This window comes from Brassica rapa, chromosome A10, assembly GCF_000309985.2.
Source record: "Brassica rapa cultivar Chiifu-401-42 chromosome A10, CAAS_Brap_v3.01, whole genome shotgun sequence".
Taxonomy (NCBI): Eukaryota; Viridiplantae; Streptophyta; class Magnoliopsida; order Brassicales; family Brassicaceae; genus Brassica; species Brassica rapa.
The window spans coordinates 19,828,823-19,850,001 of NC_024804.2; the positions used below are offsets into that span (position 1 = coordinate 19,828,823).

Below are 21,179 nucleotides of genomic sequence, written 5' to 3' on the forward strand. Positions count from 1 at the left end.
TCTCTAGTCTGGACCACCTCGGTGGGGTCAGGATACTCGGTTAGCAAAAAAAAATTAAAGAAGTAGATAGATAATAAATTAAGCTTAGAAGCTCTTTTGTAGAAGTGGGGATTAATTGAAAATGTTAAGATGAAATATGCTATATATAACTAAAATGAGGCAAAAATATATCTAATATAGGGTCTACTATCCATTTATTGGGAGACTAATTAGGTTAGTAGCTAAATAATTATATAAAGAAAAAAGATAGTGGCTAGTCATTGCATGCGTACTCCCAATGATTAGGGAAGAGTACCGACTTGATAACATGGACGGCATGTAGGCATTGTATATCTATACATATTATTGCATATGTATATAGTTGATTAATAGGTACATGCAAAAATCCTTAACTGTTGATAAATAGAGCGAGAAAGAGTAGTGGGAGAGTTAAGGAGCACAACTCGTTTCTCTAAGGATCATTATCGAGTGTGTGTGAGCCTCTACTTAATCTCGTGTCTATTTCATGGTCGCACGTTCACAAATCCACATTTACAAAATAAAACAACAATATATGACACAAATTACAAGCCAATAAGTATATTTGATCTTGAATATGACACACACAAATTAATCATCAATACTTAAACAGAAGTTATTTCCGGATCAATGAAACGACTAGAGAGACACTCGTCTTGATCCTACAGCTTGCATGCTGAGACACACGAAGCGCATACTTGTTAAACAATGTGTCAATATTGATGTCATCTCCAAAGTGAGCAATGAGCATCCTCTCAGTCACTGCTCTTATGCAACTAGCTTCTTTTTGCCCTGCTTTAACTCCATATGATTGCAAGCTACAGTCTTCAACACTATGACCAAGATCAAATCCGTGTGTGTCCAAGTCGTTTATTTTGAAGGAATTCTCTTTTCTTATTAGATCTGTCACTTCTTCTTTGCTCGGATCATAAAACGGCATCTTGAACGAACTTACCTTCGATGCACTCACAATACCCTACATAAATAGACCACAAACGATTAAATATATGAAGTAAAAATATTTATATTTTTTAAACATATTTAAAATTAGTACCTCGAGAACTAGATCATGGAGAGATTCGGATAGCAGTGTCCAGAAATGGCAGCAATCCCTATACAATGGATCATCAAGAGTCTTTCTCCCAATTAACGTGAGAACCATGCGTCCATTAGATACCATCTCTTCAGAGCGCATTCTTAGAAATGTCGTAAAATCTTTTTGGAATTGATTCAAGTAAGCCTTGTATTCACTTAGAGGACTTGAACTTGTTATGTACACACTCATCTTGTTCTTCTCCAGTCCTTCCGGAACCTTATAAGACCAAAATTCCATTGTTAGAAGCTTATATTTATATATTGATAAATGTGTGTATAATTAAACGGAACGTTATAACTAAGTATTTATAATATTAATTAAGACCTTAGAGAGAAAGTGAATACTGTAAACTGAATGTACGAGATGGAGACTCTTGCGAGAGAAGAGCCTCGAGTAAAAGGAATAAGGTACGGCAGACACGAAGCACGATCCTTCTCTTGTGAGCTTCTTGTTGAAGGAAGTTATGAACTTGAAAGTTGTGTTGAAATCGTTACTAGGGAGATCATTCAGACAACAATCTATCTCTGGTGGGTTTTTGTTCCACTCTTTACATAATGCATTAATTGTGTTGACGATCTCAGACATCGCCAAAAATGTGTTTTGTCCGGATGAACATCCCAAGTCTGCTACTTTAATGCATCTAGGAAAGTCCAAGTTTTTCATCATTTCTTTGGTGTTTTCAACCAACACTCTTTTGGACCTTGATAAAACTCTTTTCTGAAATTCAAAAAACATATTGTATTTTTTTTTAATTTGGTAGCTAGTAAAACATTTGGGTGTCATATTTATATGTTCACACTTTGGAGAAGTAGTTAGGCAACTGATTATTTGTATATATGTATGCATATATAAAACCTGAAGAAGAGAATTGGTTGAGTAACTGTTGTCTCCATCTCCTCCGCTCATGCTAAGAGCACTCACAAAAGAGTATCCACTACTTCTCTCGTCATCGCCATTAGACTTCTCATTATCACTCTTACAACCACAGCTGCATGTATAATATACACACGCATTGAAGATGAATCCAACATTAAAAGAAGGAGGATTGGTGCGGATGAATATTTAATGACAAACATTATGCTTTTATAAATGCAACTAATAAAGTGATTATTAGATCAGCAAATGATTTACATATATAATTATCAAATAAAATTAGTATATGACATATAATTTGCTTATTTTTGAATAATATAAATATAAATATATATTTATAATATATATATGCATATTGATTTTTATTTTTATTGACAATAATGAATTATATTAACTATAAATTTAATTATATTTAAAATGTGAAATAATTTTATTTAAAAAATATATATAAAAACTAATTTTAAATATTATTTTTTAAAAGTAACTCTTATTTTAAAAATTAATTTAAAAAAATAGTTGGATATAAATATTTTTTTATATTATTAGATAATATAAATTAATTATTTAAATTATTTTAAAAAAAGTTTATATTCTAAATGCAAATAATGTACCAAAAGCTTTAAATGCTTTTTAATCATTGTTGATTGAATAATAAGAAGTATAATGTTTATTCTAATGCTATGCCAATCAAATCCTTATAGAGAGACAATTAGTACACTTTAATGTTGTAAAAAAGGAGCTGCAAAAATAAGAGAGCTGCAACTCTATTTTATAGAAGGGAACCTTGATGAAATTTCATTATAAATAAACAAAAAAATCTTTTTGATGGAATATATTGTTTTTAACGTGATATCTCCATTGTTCTTAAATGAGATTTCTTATCCGTATCTACAGAAAAATGACATTGGGAATCGTTTCTTCTTAGAGTTATCTGGACTAATGAACTGTAGAAAGCTTCTAGACGAAGATAATGTTAATGTAACACTACAAGAAAACAGCGACATACTGAGGGAAAATATCGTCGGTATGTCGTCGGAATAACGCTATTCCGACGACATACCGACGAAAAAAATCCTCGAAAATAACTCCTCGGAATTTCATTTTTCCTCGGAAATTCCTCGGAAATTTCCGACGGAATTCCGAGGAAACGAATTTCCGAGGAAATTCCGAGGACCACAAGTTCGTCGGAATTTCCTCGGAATATTCCGAGGAAGATGTTGTCGGAATATCCCGAGGGATACACTTCCTCGGAATATTTCCAAAATTAAAAAAAAATATAAATTTATTTTTTTAAATTGAAATTCGAAAATATAAAACTAAAATTGAAATAGAAAATATATTTAAAATACAAAAAAATAAAATAGTTTTTATAAATAAAAAAAATGTTTTATAAATACAAAATTAGTTATAATAAATATAAATATTTTTATAAATATGAAATCATCTTTTTATAAATACAAAATAGTTTTTATAAATACAAAAAAAACTAAAATAGTTTTTATAAATAAAAAAATGTTTTATAAATACAAAATTAGTTATAATAAATATAAATATTTTTATAAATATGAAATCATCTTTTTATAAATACAAAATAGTTTTTATAAATACAAAAAATAATAAAATAGTGTTTATAAATCAAAAAAATGTTTATAAATACAAAATTAGTTTTAATAAATATAAATATTTTTATAAATATGAAATCATCTTTTTATAAATACAAAATAGTTTTTATAAATACAAAAAATAATAAAATAGTGTTTATAATAAAAAAATGTTTTATAAATACAAAATTAGTTTTAATAAATATAAAATAGTATAAAAATTAAAAAAATAGTTTAAATAAATCACAAAAACAGTTAATAATTACAAAAAATAGTTTTAAAAATATTTAAAATGTTAAATAATTACAAAAAATAGTTTTCATAATATTAAAAATGTTTAATAAATATAGAAATTTATATTTTATATATAAAATACATAAAACGTTTTATAACCACAAAAAAATGATTTTAAATATTATATATATGATTTTTAATCTTAAAAAAAGTTTTATAGATTTTAAAAATGTTTAATAAATATATAAATGAATTTAAAATGCAAAAATAGATTTTATATACAAAAAACGTTTTCAATATATATATATAATTACAAATTCGATTTTTATAACCACAAAATTAATAAAAACTAAAAAAAAAAATTCAAATCAAGTGATACAAATCAAATCTACCATTCACCCTAACAAAATCTATAAATCTACCATTCACCCTAACAAAATCTATAAATCTCATTCCAAAATCATCAAATCTACTTAAAAACCATACAAATCTAACCTAAAAGAGTGGGATAGGGTTCATACATGAGGATTAGGGTGGAAATCGCGAGGGAGAAGAGAGAAAGCGCCGCAAATCGCAAGGGAGAAGAGAGGAGTCGACGAAATCGCAGGAGAAAGAGAGATTGCGGCGGAGAGAAATGGGGAAGAAGGTCGGGCTCGACCTAATAAAATGAGGGGTCCGACGGAAATTATCCGTCGGAATTTCCTCGGAAATATTTACTATATCCGTCGGAATTTCCTCGGAAATCATTAATTCAATTTTCGCGAAATATTTGGCGGCTTGGTTTACCCGGTTAAATGAAAATATTCCGAGGAACCAGGTTTCCTCGGAATTTCCTCGGAATTTACCGAGGAAATTCCGAGGAACCAGGGTTTGGGGTTTCAAAACATCGATTATTTTCGCCTTATTTCATTTCTTATACAATTATAATGCATACCATTGAGGATTCTTTGTATAGATGATCATAAACCATGAAATAACAAAATTTCAAAAATAATTGTAAGTATTCTCTTTACCGTTTGTTAAAGTGTATAAGTGTTTCTCTTATGTTGTATGGTTTTCGTTCATGCAATCGTAAAAGTGTTTGTTATTGGGTAAAACACCAAAGTTTGACTTCATAATCTGATTAAGACACTTAATGAAGGTTATATACGTGTTATTCAATCCGTAAAACGTTGTTTTCGGTTTAAAATCCCAAGTTCCTCGAAATTTCCTCGGAATTTTCCGAGGGAATTCCGAGGAAAACTCTATCGTCGTCGTAATTTCCTCGGAAAATTCCGAGGAAATTCCGAGGAACCAGGTTTCTTCGGAATTTCCTCGGAATTTACCGAGGAAATTCCGAGGAACCAGGGTTTGGGGTTTCAAAACATCGATTATTTTCGCCGTATTTCATTTCTTATACAATTATAATGCATACCATTGAGGATTCTTTGTATAGATGATCATAAACCATGAAATAACAAAATTTCAAAAATAATTGTAAGTATTCTCTTTACCGTTTGTTAAAGTGTATAAGTGTTTCTCTTATGTTGTATGGTTTTCGTTCATGCAATCGTAAAAGTGTTTGTTATTGGGTAAAACACCAAAGTTTGACTTCATAATCTGGTTAAGACACTTAATGAAAGTTATATACGTGTTATTCAATCCGTAAAACGTTGTTTTTGGTTTAAAACCCCAAGTTCCTCGGAATTTCCTCGGAATTTTCCGAGGGAATTCCGAGGAAAACTCTATCATCGTCGGAATTTCCTCGGAAAACTCCGAGGAAATTCCGAGGAAAAGGAATGTATAATCAAATCTCTAAATCGACAAGATCTATTCCGAGGAAATTCCGAGGAAAACCTTTCTGCCCTCGGAATTTCCTCGGAATTTTTAAAATCCCCCCAACGGCTCTCTAACGTCTATAATATTTCCTCGGAATTCATCGGTTTTTTCCTAGGAATACTATTTTCCTCGGTATTCCGTCGGAATATTCCGACGAACTGAATTTTCCTCGGTATTCCGTCGGAATATTCCGACGAACTGAATTTTCCTCGGAATTCCGTCGGTATATTCCGAGGAAATTCCGAGGAAGCCAAATTTTGTGTTTCCTCGGAATTGCCTCGGAAATTCCTCGGTATATTCCGAGGAATTCATTTTCCGTCGGAACGTCCGTCAGAATACCGCTGTTTTCTTGTAGTGTAAGGGTGCTGTGACGCTAGTTGATTGGTTCAGTGATCAGGTGATCAGTATCCCCCATGCCCTGGCCTTGTTGTGGGTTCGTACTCTCATATGAGAGCACACGAATATGTGATCTACATTTAGATAAGTGGCACGCGAAAAGAGACGAGCCATGTGTTAATAATGTTCACGTAGAAATATCAGTTTCTGTTTTTTGTTTTGTTTTTTTGGGGTAAAATATCAGTTTCTCTTCTCTGTTATCGAATAATTTTTACAAGCAAACTGAATTAGTTCTTTTTTAACCAAAAAAATATCTCCATACGACTTATTTACAGAAAATCCTTTGAATAATATCAGAAACATGGCTAAAACATATTTTCTTGTTTTTTAAACTTCCGTTTAGATGTAGCAACAAATATATTTGTTTCAAAAATAACCATCACTATAATATCCGAAAGATAATGATGCATACATAACTCTTTGAAATTTGATCTGAAATAACATTATCATCAAAACAAGACCAAATTTTTGATGAATTATTCCGAAACTTCACATCTACATATGATTGATCCTAAACAACTGAAAAACAGATGAACTAATGATTTATTTTATTGTAATGTTTGAATAGAAAAAAAAGAAACACAGCAAAATTCTTCATGGTTATTTGCAAGATCAATTGACTAATTTCCCCCAAGTACTTTACAATACCTACTCGACTACTGGACCAGGATAAAAGATGAATGGAAGAGACAAACCTCGAATAAGGATTGGTGTTGATGAATGTTGAATCCATTGTTCGCACTATCACTTTAAGCTAGCTCAAGTACTGAAATCAAAGACGATAGGTACCACTACACGTTATGTTGTATAAGAAGGCTATGTCCTCGCACACTTTATTTATAGAGGTGGAACTTGATAAAATATCTCTTTGTGATATACATCGTGTAGTGATTAAATGAAGTCATTTCAATATCCCACATGTTGCATGTCCCAAAAAGACCATCTGAATGAATTATGTCAAGTCACTTCATTTATCAATTTTCTAATCACAAGTGTGTATCTTTGTCGTTTTAACTTTTTAATTTTTATAATAAAAAATGTAGTGATTATTTTTCAAAAAGTTTGTTTATATTATTTTTTTGTCGGTGTTTTATATGGATTTAACCCTGGCACATCACACGCATTATTATTTATTAATTATTTATATTAAAAAAATATTATTAATTATTAAGTTTTAGTTCCGAATCAGTGAAACGACTAGACTGACAGACGTTTTGTTCTTGCAGCTAGCATGCTGAGAAACATGATGCGCGTATTTTTCAAACAATGTATCGATATTAATGGCATCTCCAAAGTGAGCTACAAGCATCGTTTCAACCACTGCTCTTATGCAATTAGCTTCTTTTTCCCCTGCTTTAGCTCTATCTGATTGCAAGCTATAATCTTCGTTACTATGGCCGAGATCAAATACATGTGTCTCCAAGTCCTTTATCATGAATGAACCCTCGTTTCTAATAATTTCTCTCATTTCTTCTTCGTTCGGATCATAAAACGGCAGGTTGAACGACTTCACTTTTGATGCACTCACAAGACCCTATACAAGAATCATGATAAACGTGTATAGATCGATGAAATTAACCATCTGTCTACATTAAAAATATCAATAAACATTTTTTTTGTAACACTATAAACATCAACGTAGACTAATAATTCAATACCTCGAAAACTAGGTCAGAGAGAGATTGGGGTAACAACGTCCAATAATGGCAGCAATCTCTATACAATGGGTCAACATGAGTCTTTCTGCCTAATAATGTGAGAACCATGCATCCATTACATACCATTTCTTCAGAGCGCATTCTTAGAAATGTCGTAAAATCTGTCTGAAATTGATTCAAGTATGCCTTGTGTTCACTTATAGGACTTGAACCTGTTATGTACACACTCATCTTGTTCTTCTCAAGTCTGTCGGGAACCTTACAAGTCAAAAAAGCAATTGTCATAAGCTTTGTACTTATGAAACAACTAATATATTATTATTAGTGGTACGCAATAAAGTACTTATGATACCTTAGAAAGGTAATGAAGACTGTAATTTGAATGAATGAAATGGAGACTCTTACGAGTAAAGAGCCTTGAGTAAAAGGAACCAGGAACTCCAGAGACAAAGCATGGTATTTTGCTTGTGAGCATATCTTTGAAAAAAATCATGAACTTGAACGTCGTGTTGAAATCATTACCAGAGAGATCGTTCAGACAACAATCTATCTCTGGAGGTTTTTTGTTGCTTTCTTCACATAACGTATTGATTGTGTTGACGATATCAGACATGACCATGAACGTGTTTTGTCCCGAAGAACATCCCAAATCGGCTAGTTTAATGCATTCAGGAAAGTCCAAGTTTCTCATCATTTCTTTAGTGTTTTTAACCAGGATGGGTTTGGTCATTGATAAAACTCTTCTCTGCATATAACAAAGAAAGCCGCAAATATGTTGGTCCTTGTGTTTTCTTTTTGAGTTGTGTTGTTGTTGTTTCCTTTTCATGTAATAAGTTGTTATCAACATTGTGAAAAACTGAAAATGGTATAATATTAACATTTTACCAAAAAAAAAAGAAAGCGGCAAATATGTTGAAGTCAAAATAGGTTGAGTATAGAATATTATAATATATAATGATACATTAGTTTGTGTATGCATGTCCTACAAAAAAAAAAAATGTATATAGAAGATGAAAGAACCTGAAGAAGAGAGTTGGTGGAGTAGCTATTGTTTCCATCTCCTCCACTCATACTTAAAATACTCACAAAAGGGTATTGACTACCCTCCTGATCGCCTTTGTTCATCTGGGTTTCACTCTTCCCATCACACCTGCATGTGATCGCATGTATAGACAAAAACATAGATAAATGCATACATCTATGTCAAATTAGCATATACAATCATGTAATATGAAGATGAATTGGTGAGAAGGACCTTGAGGAAGAAATCGAACGGGTGAATCTTGAATTCATTTAGCACTGCTTAAAGAAAATTGTTGAAAAAAAGAACCATAAAAATATGATATGTTTCTTGAGGGAGGCTACACATCATTAAATTTATATATTGAATGTGGGACATGTCATCTTCAATTTGAAACACACCACGTTGTTTCAACACAAAATTCTATCTAAATCTCTAGAGATTTCTGAGAATGATTGCTATAGAAGATGGATATACCTACTGATTTTTACTGATATACAAAATTCTATCTTAATAATAATAAGGTATAAATAGTACTTTTAAGATTTAACCATTTTAAGACTCATTAATTATTTATTAAAAATTATTATTTATATTAATTTAATATAAATTAAACCACTAACATAAAATCAAGTTGAAATAACAAATTATTAAATCAACAAAACCATAATGCAGATCTGAATTATCTCAAATCCTTAAAAAATAGTTCCATTTAAAATAAAAAATAAGTTATATAAACTAAATTTAATAAAAGTATAGAAAAATGTTTAAGACACAAAAAATGAATTTACTTTCATTTGAGATAATAATTTGAAAGTTTTAAATATAAAATATTTTATTTAAATTAAAATATTAAAAAGAAAATTAGTTTGAAATAAGTTTAACAACGGGTTAAATAAATAAAATTATAATACGAATCAGAATTATTTGGAGTCTTCAAAAATTAGTCTTATTTAAAATAACAAAATAAGTCATATAAATAAATTTAAGATAAAGTTCATAAAAAATAAAAATATATAATTTTTTAAAAATTAATACGTAAAATAATTTTTCAACAAAATATATTAACTCCACAGTTTTAAGTGTAGATATAGATTGATTGCCTTGTTGGTTTGCTTCCTTCTGGCAACTTGTTATAGTATTATTACAATATTTCCGTCGTTTAGGGTGCCGACAATTTGTCACCTTTATGGTGGGACATATATCATAAACGTGAAACAGGTGAGCTGTTGCAAAATACACCACAACATTCTTACCCAATCAGTATAGAGATTTGTTGAGTGTGATTGATATATGTGAGCGTAAATGAGAGTAGTTAGTATAGAGAAGAGAATAAATAATAGGGCAATTCTCGTAAATAGATCATTTCTAAGTTTTGATCACAAAAATAGAACACAAAGAGGAAAATGACCAAAATATTTTATTTAATAGGTAAAATGACACCAATACCCTAGATAAATAAAAAATATAAAAGAAATAAAAAAAATTAAACAAAAAATGTTTTTTAATAGTTTTAGATTATATGTTTTCAAATTCGAACTTTTTTATAAATTTTAATTTTCTTTTGAATTTTTTTTAATTCTTTTTTAAATTTTTTTTTTGTAATTCGAAAATACTTTTTGAAACTATTTTTAAAATTTTATTTTAAAATTTTTAATATTTATTTTCTATTTTATAAAATTTTAAACCTCAAACCCAAATCTCCACCCCTTAACTCTAAACACTAAGGTTTTAATTAATACTCTAGGGGTAAATAAGTGTATATTTTCCCTTTTTAATGAAATATTTTGGTCATTTTGATTCTTAGAGTTTATATTTGTGATATAAACTTTTTTTCTGCTATCCTAAGGTATTTCCCTAAATAATATAATAAAGAAAAATAAAAAAATTGAAACCAGCGTAATATAATGAATAAATATTGGTAAAATTTAATTTGATCTGTTATTCGTTTCGATTTAATCTAAATATCTAAGTATCTAATATTTTACAAATCAAAGCAAATACTTATATTCAGTTTCCGTCAAAAACATAACAAATCACAAATACTAATATTTTTAAAATAGATATCCGATCCATTATATAAATATATGTACATATATATAAATTATATGATTTTTTATCAAATATACGTACATATATATATATATACTATATATAAATTATGTACTGATGGCACACTAAAAGAGATACACATAAGTCATATATGAATTAATGATGAATCTATTCCTCGATCAATTTGTATCGATTTTACTTATGTTTTGGTTACAAAATAGATATAAATCAGGTATTTTAAAACCAAATAACTGATTGGGACCCGAACCCAAAAGTACATTTGGTTATACCGGTTCTTTGAAGATTTACCCGAACCCGAGAGAACCCGAACTAAACTTTGATATAATCCGAATGAGGCTGATTTTGATAAACCCGAAAAACCGAGATCCGATTAGACAAAACTGAAACCCGGTTGGGACCCCAACTGTTGGGTATCACCTATTTTAGATTCTTTATCTATTCAGATTTTCTAGGTTTTTTGTTTTCTTTCGATCTTTGAATAAATTGGTGGTCTTTGACACTGAATTCCACTGTTTTTTTTCTTCACACAGGTACTAGCACCGTACCAATTTGGTGGGTTCAACGAAAGCTTCGACATTTTGCCTTCTTAATTAATAAGATATGATTAAGGAAAGTTATGGATCCACCACAATTATTATCAATTAGTATTAGATTCTTGGTAGTGCCTTCTTCTTATAAGAAAAGTATAGACTAAAGGTTTTAGAACTTCCTAATTATAAAAGAAGATTTTGTTGAACTATATATTATAAGCTTGATCTCTATAATCTTCTCAACAACAAAAAAAAACACCAATCTTGCAATATGAAAAGAAACATAAAGTTTTTTTTTAATGTATAAACATAAAGTTGTTTGCGCGGCCCTATCTCCAAATTTGGGAACGTGAGTGTTTCCCAAGGCCATAATCGGTGGTACCATGTGGTTTCTCCATTATTATGTTCATCTCTACAATGCTTTTGAGCAACAAGACAAAGATAACTCCAAAGAAGCTGACAAATCTCTATTGTGATTACTTCATGTTGGACAATAGACAGATCAAAAGAGAAGATAAGAATCATCATTGTAATGATACTTGGGTCCATTCTTTTACAATACTATTTTTGATTTTTTGACATTTAAAGGACAAATGTTTATTTGGTTTATACATATTCAAAAGTTTATTTTATTTTTGTCGGTCTTTTATATGGATTTAACAATGGCCACATCACACGGGTTGCATAATAAAATTTTATTTCCGAATCAATGAAACGACTAGACTGACAGATGTTTTTTTCTTGCAGCTAGCATGCTGCGACACATGATGTGCATATTTTTCAAACAATGTATCGATATTAATGGCATCTCCAAAGTGAGATACAAGCATCATTTCAGTCACTGCTCTTATGCAATTAGCTTCTTTTTCCCCTGCTTTAGCTTTATCTGATTGCAAGCCATATTCTTCGTTACTAAGACCGAGATCAAACACATGTGGCTCCAAGTTGTTTACCATGAATGAACCCTCATTTCTAATAATTTCTTTCACTTCTTCTTCGTTCGGATCATAAAACGGTACTTTGAACGAATTCACCTTTGATGCACTCACAAGACCCTATATAAAGATCATGATAAAAAGTAGATATAGGTCACTGGGATTATCCATCCGTGTAAATTTAAATATCAACAAAATCTAATGATTTTATTACCTCGAAGACTAGGTCACAGAGAGAATCGGATAACAATGTCAACCAATGACAACAATCTCTATATCGTGGATCATCAAGAGTCTTTCTGCCAATTAATGTGAGAACCATGCGTCCATTAGATACCATTTCTTCAGAACGCATTCTTAGAAATGCCGTAAAATCTCTTTGGAATTGATTAATGTAAGCATTGTATTCACTTGGAGGACTTGAGCTTGTTATGTACAGACTCATCTTTTTCTTCTCCAGTCCGTCAGGAACCTTATAAGACCAAAATTGCATTGTTATAAGTTTTGTACTTGCAAAGAATTTTGAATGTCTATAAGCAGAAAAATGTCTATAAGTTTGAATGTCAATAAGTTTTGACATTCAAAATTCAAAAAAAAATTTATAGACATTCAAATTTCAAAAAAAAAAGTAAAAATTAGAACTAAGTACTTATGATACCTTAGAGAGGTAATGAAGACTGTAATTTGAATGAACGAAATGGAGACTCTTGCGAGGAAAGAGCCTTGAGTAAAAGGAACCAGGTACTCCAGAGACAAAGCATGGTATTTTGCTTGTGAGCTTATCGTTGAAGAAGGTTAGGAACTTGAAAGTCGTGTTGAAATCGTTATTAGGGAGATCGTTCAGACAGCAGTCTATCTCCGGCGGGTTTTGGTTCCATTCTTGACATAATACATTGATTGTGTTAACGATTTCAGACATCACCAAGAACGTGTTTTGTCCTGAAGAACAGCCCAAATCGGCTAGTTTAATGCATTCAGGAAATTCCAAGTTTGTCATCATTTCTATAGTGTTTTTAACCAGGATGGGCTTGGTCATTGATAAAACTCTTCTCTGTAGAAAAAAAGAAAGATGCAAATTATTTAGCAGAATTTTTTGAAGGCATCTGGGTTGTGGGAGCTTCATTTTTGTCTAGCCATGCCTGGCATATCGCATAAGCCACATAAACAGCTGAGTAGGGCCTTGTCACTGGATTTTAAAATTTTCATTACAGATTTCCATTGTTAATGATTAATTGTATTATTTATTTATTTTGGCTTATTAAACAATTTTCGTTCTTCTAACAACTTAGTTCATGGCAAGATTCAAACTCATGACCAATAAGTTTACGCCATTTAGCAAATATGTTGAAGTCTAAATAGTTTAAGTATTGAATAATAATAATATACTAGATTTTGACCCGCGCACCCGCGCGGGTGTATTTTTCAAAAATATTTTGCTACTTGTTTTTTATGTTAATATTAGTGCTTGAAAAAAAACAAAATCTGAAGAACGAAACCGATCTTGATCTGAAAGTGTAATACCAAACCCAAACCAAAATTGATAGCAAAATATTTTGAAAAATATGTTAATATTTGATCTGCGCGCCTGCGCGGATGTATATTTTGAAAAATATGTTGATATTGTTTTTCATGTAATTATTAGGGTTTGGCAAAATGAATCCGAGGAACAGAACGGATACCGATCCGAAAATATAGTACCAAACCCGAACATAAATTGATTAAATATTCAAATTATTCAAAGTTTTGTTATTTAGAGATCCAAATCTGATCCGAACCGAAGTATTCGGAGACCCGAATTTATCTAAAAATATATTTATATACTTATATATATTAATTATTTTTAGATTTAACGTATATAAAACATCAAGAATGATACTTTTAAATTGGTTTAAATACTTGAAAATATATATAGATAGTCAAAAGTAAGTATCTGAAATAGTTAAGGTATACTCAAATCACCAAAAATACTTACAATAATTATTGATTTTGTATCCAAAAATTTTAAATCAAGCCAATTGATATGTTAAGCTTAGGTATTCTCACATATGTTATTTAAATTTATAGGAAATATATTATTTTATTTATAGATTTTGAGAAATTTAAAATATATAATGATTTAAAACTTTAAAAATAATTTAAATGGATCCAAACTCGAACCAAACCCGCAAAGGTCTGAATCACACTCAAACCAAAATTTAAAAACATCCTAATAGGACTGAAATCTTTGACCCCGAAAATCTGAAACGCAAATCGATCAGAACCAAACTCGTATGGGTAACCGAAAGCCCATCCCTAGTCATTATTATGTATCGTATATTGTTATCATATAATTAATCGTATTTTATATGTATCATCATATAAATAATTACATATATTATATTTTTAAAACTTAATATGAAATATAAAAACCATAATTTGAGTTGGTATTTCAAATTGGGCTTTGTATTGTATTTTTCTTATATATATGTTGACAACATTTTTAATAATGGTTATTGAAAAATAGTTTAGTAAAAATCCATTTTTGAATATATGTATATTTTTCAATCAATTTATGATATAAATCAATTTTGAATTATTATTTTGATTTGAAATATGTATATAAAGTTTAAATTTTGTTTTATGGTTAGTTTAGAAAAAAAAGTTTTAGGCAATTAGATTGACTCATTTTAAAACTGGTTCAAATAGATAGTTTCTTATAATATGATGGACTTTCAATTTTTATTAATAACATAAGCCCATTACTTTTTTGCTTAATAATAATATCCTTGTTTTCAAACAAAAGTAATGGTTATTGAAAAATAGTTTAGTAAAAATCCATTTTTGAATATATGTATATTTTTCAATCAATTTATGATATAAATCAATTTTGAATTATTATTTTGATTTGAAATATGTATATAAAGTTTAAATTTTGTTTTATGGTTAGTTTAGAAAAAAAAAGTTTAAATGATTTGACTCATTTTAAAACTGATCCAAATAGATAGTTTTTTATAATATGATGGACTTTCAATTTTTATTAATAACATAAGCCCATTACTTTTTTGGTTAATACTACTATCTTTATTTCCAAACAAAAGTAATATTTTTTTAAAAGACTACAATCCATGTTACCAAACACTCTTATTTTTTAAATTCATATACATGTTTCCAAACAATCTCATTTTGTACTTCAGTTTTAATAAGATAGATGTGATCGATACAGGTGTGATGGAAAGAGTGAAAATGGAATACATTATTTTGTGTATGCATGTCCTACAAAAAAAAATGAAAAATAAATATATAGAAGATGAAGGAACCTGAAGAAGAGAGTTCGCGGAGTAGCTATTGTGTCCATCTCCTCCACGCGTACTTAAAATACTCACAAGAGGGTGTTTACTACTCTCTTCATCGCCGTTATTCATTTCATTTTCACTCTTCCCATCACACCTGCATCGATCACATATTCACATGAACACATCTATGTCAAATTAGCATATACAATCATGTAATGTCGAGATGAATTGGTGGGAAGAACCTCGAGGAAGAAATTGAACGGATGAATCTTGAATTCATTTCGCCAACTGTTTCAAGAAAATAATTAAAAATGAGAACTATAACATATGTTTTCTGAGGGAGGCTACACCTCATTCACTTACTTTATATATAGAAGTGGGACATGTCTTCGATGCGAAACACACCAAGTTGTTTCTACATAAAATCCTATCCAAATCTGTGAAGCGATTTCTGATAATTATTGCCATAGTACAATCAATAATTCAGAAGAACAAGATGAATTTCTCTTCAAAATTTAAATTCCGATTTTTTATATTTTATCTTGAACCATTCTATTATTAGATTATACAGATCGTAAAAGAGTAAGGACCATTAAAACCTGTCCTACACTTTCGATCATTTTTTGCTACTTGTATTATCTTGATTGTGGTTCCGAGCCTTTGAATGTAATAGGAGTGGCACAAATGAGATATCGAGTTTTTGAAGGTATTCGTGGTCTGATCCGTTTTGTCCAAATAATCAATTATCCGATCCGGTTCGATCTGTAGCCACTTAGATATTCGATGTCCCGGATATCCAACTTTTTTGTATTTTTAACCGAATATCCGATTCGATTCGTAAAAGTAAATAAAAAATACAAAAATTATTAAAAATTTAAAATAATAATGATATTTTATTACAAAAATAAAAGTTATTTACTTTTAAAATTTCTAATAACTAATATAATAAATTTAATAAAATAGAAAACTATAAAATTTATATAAAATATATATAATATTTGTATAACATATATATATAGCTCTTTAAATATACATATATATATATATATATACATATAACGGATCGGATCGGATATCCGTTCGTAGAAATATTAGTATTTATGATTTGCTTCATTTTTACAGATAATGTAAATTAGTATTTGCTTTGCTTCGTAGAGTTATGTATATCCGGATTTTTCGGTTTGAATGGAAACATATAACAAATCGAATCAAAATTTACGGATATCTTGCCCAGTCCTTTGAGGCATAAGCATTTTAAATTAATTATTTCAAGGAGAAAAGATTTACTTCAACTGGAATCTAATTCATGGCCTCTTAAATTTCTATTAGATAATCCAAAAAATTTATCCACTAGACCAACTCTTTGTTGGTGTCACCTGTTATAGTATTAAAATTGCAATTATAATGTTTTAGTGGGATTCTAAAATTTCTTTTAGCTATATATATTTGGTTTGTTGTCACGTTTAAAATATGATTAATTGTAATGCTTTAGTTGGTTAGGAGAAGACAACTTGTTCACTTCACTTCATTTGCAAAGATAAGACATAAATATCTTAAACGTGAAACACGTCGAGTTGTTTGCAGCATTCTTACCCAATCAGTATAGAGATTGTTGTGAATGTCGTGAACTTATGAAATATCATATAGCACCTATAGTCATATACATAGAGAATTCAAAGACCATGCAGTATGACGTAGGTTGTAAATTAGAATTGTGGCTAAGATCATGAATAATAAATATGCCAGCCCCATGATATTCTTATTCAAAAAAAATTACATAATGAAATCACAGCCAAATCATATGTGCTAAACATTAGGCGGAATCCATGCATATTTAATATATTAGTTCAAAAAAAAGTTGCTCGTATTTGTCGAACTCTGAACTTTTTCAATGGTAATGCCTGAGAACCGGTGAGGAGAAGAGGAAGAATAAGAGAGTTTTCTACTGATATGTTGAAAGATTGGTTGTATGGTTCTATAAGTAATCCATACATTGAAGTCTAACCTATTGAACCAATCACCGGATTGTAAGAATCACGATCAAGTGACTTCGAGCGTAAAATCTCGTCCCCAGCGTGGAAGAATGGTGTACCCTTCACATGCAGAATATAACTATAAAATTTGAAGTTAAGGATAATGAGCCAAACAAGAAACATACTCGACGTAATATGACACTGGTTGTAAAGTAGAACTATGGCGAAGATCATGAAGAATAAGTATGCCACCCCTTAAGGTTCTTATTAAGATTGGATTATAACAATTACATAATGAAATCGCATGTAAGATTATGCATGGATTGCATGCAAAATATATAATCAGAAGATATGTTTCACTACAAGAGAGAAAACAAACCTATTGAACCAATCAACGCAGTTGTAATTTTTTTTTTTTTGGAACATTATGGAGTTGTAAGATTAAATAACTTTTCTTAGATTAAAAAGTGCATTTCACGGCATTGTTTTAAGATAAGGTATCTTTTTTTTTTGAAATTAAGACAAGGTATCTTACTACATAGCATTTTATTGATTCAAATGTTTTTGCTTAAACAAGATATGTTCAACCGTTACGCAATTCAACAAGCAATAATTAAAAAAGTAGTATAAGAATTTGTGACAATCTCCAATGTATTTTGTTATTTTCAGCTTTAAAATAGAAATTTTTTATAATAAAAATGAGATATACTCTAACGTATTTCTTAAAATAATAATCTCTAAATATAAGATAAAAAAAATAAAAGAATGTTATTTTTTTCTCTATAAATAGAAAAAAATAGATATATCTATTATAGAAAAGGAAATAGAGATAGGTTGCAATTTTTTTATCTCTAAATACTATTATAGAGATGAAAATAGCAATGAGTTAGAAATGCTCTAAATATGATCCACAATTGCCTCAAAGATTTGAACCCGAAATTGAAACTATAGATACTGATACTAATAGCTGAAAGAATTATAATATATTATAAATTAAATAAGGGTATGATATCATAATCTTAATCCTTACAAATATAAAATATTTTTATACTGAGTATATAAAAATATATAAATGGTATGTGTCAATCCATTTATTGCAAGTAGTTTTGAATTGGAGGCATAGCAAATCATGAGCACAACACAAGTTATTCCTTGATATATAGTAAGATTATTTCCGAACCAATGAAACCACTAGTATGACAGACGTTTTTCTCATGCAGCTAGCATGTTGAGAAACATGGTGTGCATATTTTGCAAACAATGTATCGATATTAATGGCATCTCCAAAGTGAGCTACGAGCATCATTTCAAACGCTGCTCTAATGCAATTAGCCTCTTTTTCCCCTGGTTTAGCTCTACATGATTCCCTATTTTCTTCCTTACTATGGCCAAGATCAAATGCATGTGTCTCTAAGTCGTTTATTTGGAATGTCCCCTCATTTCTAATAATTTCTTTTAATTCTTCGTCGGTCGGATCATAAAGTGGCATGTTGAATGAAATCACCTTTGATGCACTCACAAGTCCCTATACAAGGATTAATGGAAGCGAATCATTAAAGCCAATCAACCATGCGTGGACATCTAAAATGGATATCTTATGATATTTTACGTACCTCGAAGACAAGGTCGCGGAGAGAATCGGATAGCAATGTCAAATGATGACAACAGTCCCTGTACAACGGATCATCTATAGCGTTTCTGCCGAGTAATGTGATAACCATTCGTCCATTAGATACCATCTCTTCAGACCGCATTCTTAAAAATGTCGTAAAATCTTTTTGGAACTGATTCAAGTAAGCCTTGTATTCACTTAGAGGACTTGAACTTGTTATGTACACACTCATCTTGTTCTTCTCCAGTCCTTCAGGAACCTTATTAGACCAAAATTCCATTGTTATAAGCTTTGTACTTATGAAGAATTGTAAATGTTTTTTATAAAAAAAAAACACTTTTTAATATTAAGTAGAAAGCTAAAATTAAATACTTATGATACCTTAGAGAGGTAATTAACACTGCAATTTGAATGAATGAAATGGAGACTCTTGCTAGGAAAGAGCCTTGAATGAAAGGAACCAGGAACTCCAGAGACAAAGCATAGTGTATTGCTTGTGAGCTTCTCGTTGAAGAAACTTATGAACTTGAACGTCGTGTTGAAATCATTACCAGGGAGATCATTCAGACAACAATCTATCTCTGGCGGGATTTGGTTCCGTTCTTGACATAACGCATTAATTGTGTTGACGATCTCAGACATCGCCAAAAATGTGTTTTGTCCAGAAGAACAGCCCAAATCTGCTACTTTGATGCATTTAGGAAAGTCCAAGTTCGTCACCATTTCTTTGGTGTTTTTAACCAATATGGACTTGCTCATTGATAAAACTCTTCTCTGCAGAAAACAACGAGAGATACAAATATTACTTAACAAATTGTTTCTTTTTTCCCTTGCGCTCGACATTTACGTTTGAAAATTTTCTTCCGATAGCACTTTTTTTGCCAAAAAAACCTCTAAAAAGTCAAATGACCCAAATTCTTTTTATTAAAGAGTAAATATACACTTATACTAGATTACTAGTAGGATTAACTACTCAACTTATGGTTAGAGTTGAGGGATTAGATTTTAGGATGTGGGGTTTAAAATTTTAATAAATATAAATAAGCATTATAACATTAAATTTTCAAAATAAAAATAGCTTCAAAAATAGATTTTGAAAAAAAATGAGAAAAATTCAAATTTGAAAACATATAATTCAAAACTGTAAAAACTATTTTTTATTATTTTATTATTTATTTAAATAATTATTCATATTTATATATCTATAAAGCAAAGAGTAAAAATAATCTTTTGCCTCGTTAATGAAACATGTTTTGATTATTTTCTATTTTGTAGAATTTTTTTATAACAAGAATTTAAAAATGACTATTTGAGAGAATTATATTTTAAGTTTACATTTTGTAAAATATTTTTTTACATGCAAAGCTTATGAAGTCTATAACTAGTTGGAGTATAGAATATATGATGAAATATTAGTTTGTGCTTATGTCTTACAAAAATTAAGGAAAAAGATATATATATATATATATATATATATAGAAGAGGAAAGAACCTGAAGAAGAGAGTTGGTAGCGTAACTATTGTGTCCATCACCTCCCCTCATACTTAAGATACTCACGTCAGTGTAATTACTACTCTCTTCATCCCCTTTGTTCATCTCATTTCCACTCTGCTCATCACACCTGCATCGATTGCATGTATAGACAAATACATGGATAAATGCATACATATATGTCAAATTAGCATATACAATCGTGTAATGTGAAGATGAATTTGTGAGAAGGACCTTGAGGAAGAAATCGAACGGGTGAATCTTGAATTCATTTCGCGCACTGTTTAAAGAAAATTATTGAAAACTGAGAACTATAACAATATGATATGTTTTTTGAGGGAGGCTACTCCTCATTCAATTTATATCTCGAATGTGGGACATGTCGTCTTCAATGTGAAACACGCAAAATGTGAAAAAATCCTATCGAAATCTCTAGAGACTTATGAGAATGATTGCTACGGAAGATGAATCTGCCGACTGATTTTTTGTTTTTATCTTGAAAAATCCTATCGAAACACTTAAACGTGAAACACGTGACAATGCAATATGACACTGGTTGTAAAGTAGAACTATGGCG

The 21,179-nt window shown here is 30.0% G+C and overlaps 4 protein-coding genes across 8 annotated transcripts; all 4 read right to left on the reverse strand.

The window, feature by feature from the left end:
- Positions 1 to 483: 483 nt before the first annotated feature.
- On the reverse strand, positions 484 to 7,047 carry LOC103847295 (salicylate/benzoate carboxyl methyltransferase). Of its 2 annotated transcripts, XM_009124356.3 has the most exons (5): positions 6,732 to 7,047; positions 1,970 to 2,102; positions 1,439 to 1,831; positions 1,073 to 1,330; positions 484 to 994 (listed from the first exon to the last, which is right to left on the reverse strand). In XM_009124356.3, the coding sequence occupies exons 1-5, from the start codon at positions 6,767 to 6,769 to the stop codon at positions 635 to 637; spliced, it is 1,182 nt and encodes a 393-aa protein (XP_009122604.1). In that variant the 5' UTR covers positions 6,770 to 7,047; the 3' UTR covers positions 484 to 634. The 2 variants fall into 2 exon arrangements, with proteins under 2 accessions (XP_009122604.1, XP_009122603.1); XM_009124355.3 differs by having other exon boundaries at positions 1,439 to 2,102.
- A 111-nt stretch (positions 7,048 to 7,158) lies between these two features.
- On the reverse strand, positions 7,159 to 9,160 carry LOC103847297 (salicylate/benzoate carboxyl methyltransferase). 3 transcript variants are annotated; one of them, XM_009124357.3, is made up of 5 exons: positions 8,950 to 9,160; positions 8,715 to 8,844; positions 8,047 to 8,439; positions 7,695 to 7,952; positions 7,159 to 7,570 (listed from the first exon to the last, which is right to left on the reverse strand). In XM_009124357.3, the coding sequence occupies exons 1-5, from the start codon at positions 8,985 to 8,987 to the stop codon at positions 7,211 to 7,213; spliced, it is 1,179 nt and encodes a 392-aa protein (XP_009122605.1). In that variant the 5' UTR covers positions 8,988 to 9,160; the 3' UTR covers positions 7,159 to 7,210. The 3 variants fall into 3 exon arrangements, with proteins under 3 accessions (XP_009122605.1, XP_018511136.1, XP_018511135.1); XM_018655620.2 differs by having other exon boundaries at positions 7,818 to 7,952; positions 8,715 to 9,118; XM_018655619.2 differs by having other exon boundaries at positions 8,715 to 9,081.
- A 2,771-nt stretch (positions 9,161 to 11,931) lies between these two features.
- On the reverse strand, positions 11,932 to 15,867 carry LOC103847298 (salicylate/benzoate carboxyl methyltransferase). The gene is made up of 5 exons (XM_033281476.1): positions 15,768 to 15,867; positions 15,550 to 15,679; positions 12,912 to 13,304; positions 12,468 to 12,725; positions 11,932 to 12,373 (listed from the first exon to the last, which is right to left on the reverse strand). The coding sequence occupies exons 1-5, from the start codon at positions 15,803 to 15,805 to the stop codon at positions 12,014 to 12,016; spliced, it is 1,179 nt and encodes a 392-aa protein (XP_033137367.1). The 5' UTR covers positions 15,806 to 15,867; the 3' UTR covers positions 11,932 to 12,013.
- Positions 15,868 to 18,563: 2,696 nt separating this feature from the next.
- On the reverse strand, positions 18,564 to 21,134 carry LOC103847299 (salicylate/benzoate carboxyl methyltransferase). 2 transcript variants are annotated; one of them, XM_009124359.3, is made up of 5 exons: positions 20,837 to 21,134; positions 20,603 to 20,732; positions 19,492 to 19,884; positions 19,112 to 19,369; positions 18,564 to 19,023 (listed from the first exon to the last, which is right to left on the reverse strand). In XM_009124359.3, exons 1-5 carry the CDS (start codon positions 20,872 to 20,874, stop codon positions 18,667 to 18,669), a joined length of 1,176 nt encoding a protein of 391 aa, XP_009122607.1. In that variant the 5' UTR covers positions 20,875 to 21,134; the 3' UTR covers positions 18,564 to 18,666. The 2 variants fall into 2 exon arrangements, with proteins under 2 accessions (XP_009122607.1, XP_033137366.1); XM_033281475.1 differs by having other exon boundaries at positions 20,603 to 21,038.
- Between the last annotated feature and the right edge of the window lie 45 nt (positions 21,135 to 21,179).